The 6008-nt window shown below is 32.3% G+C and overlaps 1 protein-coding gene across 1 annotated transcript; it reads right to left on the bottom strand.

The window, feature by feature from the left end:
* Positions 1–4893: 4893 nt before the first annotated feature.
* LOC114375517 (NDR1/HIN1-like protein 1) lies at positions 4894–5765 on the bottom strand. Its single transcript, XM_028333312.1, has one exon. It carries the CDS (start codon positions 5635–5637, stop codon positions 4975–4977), a length of 663 nt encoding a protein of 220 aa, XP_028189113.1. The 5' UTR covers positions 5638–5765; the 3' UTR covers positions 4894–4974.
* Positions 5766–6008: the final 243 nt, after the last annotated feature.

Here is a 6008-nt window from a genome sequence, read left to right as displayed (position 1 = left end):
GTGATGAGTATAATAAAAACAAACTCCAAGAATGGTTATTGTAATTAACTCTTTTTTTTATGTACTCCCTGAATTGCTTCCTGCAGTACTTCCCATAGTACTTCCAAACTGCAAAAAGCAATCGCCCAACTAAGGCTAGTTACAGAAATAGTTTGGATAGTGTCATTATGCTTAGGCCCATCAAAGTCGCATTACATTCCAAAAGGAAATTAACTAAAAATAATAATAAAAGGGGAGAGGAAAAACATAGGTAGATAATTTTCTATAAAAACTATACTTTTCATACTTAGAATTATTCAGACCATGGTTTTAGAAATTCTTGTCATATTTTATCATCGACCACAAAATTATAGAGCATCCTCTTAAACTAGGATGTGTTATCCCCTTATCTTTTTTGGTGTGCAGGTAGGCCTTTCTCCAAGAACTCTTTCATTTCACAAAGAAGAAAAGGTCGAACTAGTATACAATTTTTCACGGCTTTAATTTGTAACCATATCTAGTGTCCAAGTTTTGTTTTCTTAGGCCCACTTTTTTTTTCTGGTGTCTCAACCGTTATTCTGGATTTAGCAGTAGTGACAAACAGAAGGATTCCAAAAAGATGAAGGCTATGAAATTTTGATTAGACCAAAACAAAAAAAGGAGTGTGGTTTTCTCAATTGGCATTGTACATGAGGCAACAAGCCAACTGATCTGCTCCCTGTTTAATTCAAGTGGCCACTCGTTTGCAGTGTGTGTCCAAATTCAGCCTATATCTTCTTCACTTTATTGCTCCCAATATTTTTAGTCAGTTCAATCTTTGAAAGGACAATAATTAAGTGTACTTTTGATGTTAATATTTAAGGCAAAATTTTATTAAGCAAATTATTGACTAGAAACTTTCAATTTAATTAGAGAATAACACCAAAAATATTTAAGAAACTATAGTTACATTTTGTCCTTTCGGAAATTAAACTAATTATTACAAAATTTAATAATTTTTAATTACAACAAAATCTATGATTAAATGACCATGTAAGTAAATCTAATGTACAATAATCAGACATTGACAACGATCTTATATGCTTCTTAAGACTTTTAAAAACCATTAAATAAAAAGTATTTTTTTTATTACATATTGGTAGTGGACTATCTTCTTTACATTTTTTCTCCATAAAAATAAAGGTAAAAATATACTAATTAATTGAATCTTTAAAATAATCTATACACTCAAAATAGACAATAGAATTAGATGTATTTAAAAATTAGTCGTTTTAAAATAAATTATTCCTAAATACAAAACACATGACATGATATTTCATTAATTTTTGTTTTTAAATTTATTAATAAATATTCTGAAAACACTAGTTAATAAGATGCTAATAATATTATTATTATTTGAATTTTATTATTTACATATGTAGATTAGAAAATCTTAAGTGCAAATATAGTATAATATTACAGAAAATTGGAAGACCGGTATTATTATTCCCTTCCAAAAATACATTTGTGAATGAAATGCATGTGACCTCAAATACTATGAACGCAACTTTAACTAATATAGCTTAAAATTGTATAACACTATAAAGTGTGTGTTTTCTTTAAATGTTTACATATCTATATTTGATTTTGACATTCTAAAGTTACATTAAATCCATCCCACATAACTCTTACATACGTATCCTTTTATTTTCCAACACTTTAAAGTTTAATTAAATAGATCGGTTCAGTTGTGTATTGTTTCTAATCTTTAACCTAAATTTCTATTTCAAGCTTGAGTTTCAGAGATCACACAAGTTTATCACTTTCATGAGTTCATACTCCTTTTATTTGAGTTTCAATAAAGGCCATATCAAATTTATGCGAAAGTCGTAGTTAAGAGTGTGAAAGAATATATGTTAATGAAATTTTTACTTGAATGTCTCATCTGTCAAAAAAAAGTATACTGAAACTTTAGAGTCGTAATTCTCATATAATCTAGGCAAAGCAGGCAAAGGGGAGAAAATATGGACCAATATTGAGAGTTATATAACTTCCGAATCTATTGAGTTTCAAAGCATATTAATTTATGTGCAAGTCATGTGTTAAGAGGGTGAAAAATAAGTTAATTAATTTTTAACTTGGATGACTTATATATTGACTTTATAGTCGTAATTCTCTTATAAACTAGCCAACCGCTCACCAAAGACCTAACTTATCCAACATATTTGTATATACCCCATATCAAAAGGTAAGTGGAAGTTGGTGGGACAAGTCATCCCTCTCTCCTTTTAGAATCTGAAGAACTAACTTTTTGTAAAGCTTCAGGTAAAAGAAACCACGACGAATATTTATCCTTACTCAAAATCATATGCATTTAATTATGTCTATCACGATGAATGACTTCAAAAATCTTTCAAAAGTGACCTATTCTCTATGATACCCGTGTGTCATGTGGTCCACATGCATTAAAGCCCCATGATCCAACACCGAACGCGACAATATTAATATATTCACTCTAATATACCTAGAATTTAGTTACTCTTGCCACACATTAGTTTTCTTTGTTCGTGTCCTTTTTGAAAGAGTAAAATGACAGTAACAATGATAACAAGCTAGAACAGACACAAAAAGAAGTAGCTAGCAATTTGATCGAATCACAAAAATGTAATGTAATTTTTGTGGGGAAATTATATAATCCTATTATACTCTCGCGTTCAGGCAAGAACTAATCCCTTTAGTAGTTCAATTCAGAATAAGCTATTGGAAAATACTCTCGGATTTCTCTCTCTCTCTCTCTCTGAAAAATAAAATAGCTTTCGAATGATATGCCTGATGCATCATGCATTGTTACTTGTTAGTGTTCTGGGAGCGGAGGACATGATCCAAAATACATGCAGGAATTGTAACAATTAAATTACTTATATTACAATTAATTGACTTGTACAAAAAATGGGTTTTCATTAGGAGTATAGAGTAACTAATAACGAAATGCGACTTTAACTTATTTAATACGCTGCAAATACTACTTCTCTGGGCTAAACTTTTATTACTGACAGTTTACTTTATACTCCAATTAAATTAAACTATAGTTATTTTTTCATAGACCAATTTGGTCAAGTATAAACTTAGTTCATCGCTTACGAAAAATATTCCTATAAAATGTAATTTGCGTTAAAAAGGCATTGTCCTTTCAATCGGGACGAAAATACATGAATAAACCATAAAGCAACTTGTAATTTATAAAAAAAAAATAAAAAAAATTAGAGCACAACGCGCTCTTAATTGAAAGAAGTTCTTTAACAATTATTTCTAATAAAAAGAGTTGAACATTCTTGTAATAAACTGTAATCTCATGATAGAGTTTAACCTCGTTTTATTTAGAATAAGTTAGCCAACTCTAATTAAAGATTGGAACCGCATAATATGTAGTAGTAGTAGAATGAAATCGCCTAATTGTCCGATTCTGCGTTCTTCCCTTGTACTCCACTATTGAAACAGAGTCCCAAGGAGATTTTTGGTCAACTACGTGGAGGACTACACCATTCCATCAAATTCGAGTCATTTTACTTCTTCTATGCGCAAAACCCCGTGTCAAGGAGAAAAAATAAAAAGATAATATTGACTTACTGTCTTTAAAATAGTAATTAAGAAATTAAAAATATTATTAATATATCTCACCATAATTTTTAATATATTTTTATTAGGACTTTTTTTATCATTAATGTCTTAACCAATATTTTTTAAAATGAATTAATTTAAGAAGATAAAAAATGTGGGCATGTTCTTTGTATGTGTAGTATGATTTTAGGTAAATACTTACATATTTAATTTCATATTTAGAAACTAATGTTGGGTCTAAAATTGAATTTAAGTTAAAAGACGTTGGGTAACTTTTATATTGAAATAAAAAATTATCTTAAATTTACTTTTAATTTAATTTTAGAATAATAACATCCAAGTATAATTAGCAAGCGTTGGTAGACGTTCAAATTCACGTCAATTAAGGTCGTCTTTTGTGACTATAAATTGTCAAATTGATCGAAGGAAAAGTAGATCAGCTTTCTCTGTTAGCAATTTAGAATTTTTTAAATTAAAATCGCGTGCTAAAATTTAACAGGGTCGTCAAAGCACACATCATTAGAACATGTGAACAACAAAAACTATCATTTTCAACTATTCTCCGGGGCTTTCCCTTTCATCTTTGCTGTTACATCTTCCCTGAAAGCCTCGTCCCATCGAAGAAAACATAACCCATTATTTTTAAAGGATAGATATTTAAATTAAATTACTTAAAAAAACAATTTTTATTGCTTTTTGTGAGTTAAGAAAACAACCATATGTTCAAAATTAAACTAAAATAAGCATGCAAGGAGTCGGTATCTGACAAACAAAAATAACACACTTTTTCATATATATAAACTGAAGGAGACTTTATCCACAATACTTCCCAAAAGAGAAATTAAAAACAAAATGAAAAAAGAAGAAGAGAGAGAGCATTATTTATGAAGAGGGTGGTTGAGGACAATTAAGAGAAAGAAAGAAAGATATTAAGAACTATAACATCTATAGCAATGCAAGCAAATTACTTTGCTTACACATACATACATCTCATCATCTCACTGTTAAAGGCTTCATGCATAGGAAGAGATTATTGAAATTTCTTGAGTTTGTCTCTGACTTTAGAACTTTTATGTCGCTGGTAATATTATGTTGAACAAGAAAAATGTTTGATGCACATTCCAAATGCTATCCAATATTTGGAAAGAAACAAAATATAAATATAAAAACTTCGTATCCCATTGCCCGGCTGTTTCCGGATTCGAACCCATGACCAACAAATCACCAAGGCACAACTTTACCGCTGCACCAAGGCTCGCCCTCAAACAAAATATAAATATGATTGATAAAATTTATGATAAGATAGAAAGAAAAAAATAAAAAGAAATAAGAGATATTCATCAGACTTTTAAAACAAAAGGTTGGTAACATATGATTAGTGGTTGAATAATTACTAAACTAGACATCAACAATGCAACTTTGTGAAAGCTGAAACTTGATGGCGGGACCGGCGAATCCAACGGCGTCGTCCCGATCGCTGGCGACCCTGAGGTATGCCGGACAGTTGACATTAATATGGTAATTTCCGGAAACCCAAGTTCCAACCTTCCACTTCACTCTTCCGCTGACTTTGACGTTAACCAGAATTCCTCCGGAGGTTCTGTCCTGCTGGAGGATCTGGAGAGTGAAAGAGGAGACGGGGGCGGCGGAGGCGTAGAGGTAGGGGGACCAGACGGCGGTTTCTCGGTGGCCCTGGTAGGTGGCGGGGAGGGAGGTGGCGATGGAGAGCTGCTGGCCGCGGTAGGCGGAGTAGGTGTCAAGTTTGGTGTAGATGACTCCGATGCGGTGGTTGGGGTTGAAGGAAGCGAGGGTGACTTGCAAGGTGAGGGTGAGGGTGTTGGGGGTTGGATTGATGGGGGAAGGGGTGGGGCCGGAGCCGGAGGAGGAGAGGTTGAAGGCGTAGACGGTGGCGTCTTGGAGGATGAAGAGGGGTTTGGTGGGGCGGAGGATGATCCAGATGAGGAAGATGAGGAGGAGGATGGAGCCGAGGATCGCCGCGAATAGGCAGCGGAGGAACTGACGGTTCTTCTCGTCGTGGTTGCCGCAGTCCTTGGTGCTCATGATGGCTAAGAATATAGTGTGTAGTGGGATATATATTCACCCTCAGGAGAATGTTTCTTATGTATTGGCACAACAATAATCTAAGGAGTGGCTACACAAACAAATGAAGGCAAATTCTTGCTATTAGGCAATACTTTATGTAGACAACTACATATATAATAGGCAATATACTATATACTATATATATATAAAAAAAATTGATTTTATTTCTTTCAAAATTATTAAATGACATTATTCTATTCAATCAAATTAATATTAATTCTTATTAGGTAAACAAACTATATTTTATTTTTTTATTCTATTAAGATATTATATTTACAAAAAAAATCGTAGGTCCTGATTTAATTTGTCAATTAAATCATAAAACCTTA

The sequence above is a fragment of the Glycine soja genome, chromosome 11 (genome assembly GCF_004193775.1).
Source record: "Glycine soja cultivar W05 chromosome 11, ASM419377v2, whole genome shotgun sequence".
Taxonomy (NCBI): domain Eukaryota; kingdom Viridiplantae; phylum Streptophyta; class Magnoliopsida; order Fabales; family Fabaceae; genus Glycine; species Glycine soja.
This window is presented reverse-complemented; position numbering and strand designations above follow the sequence as displayed.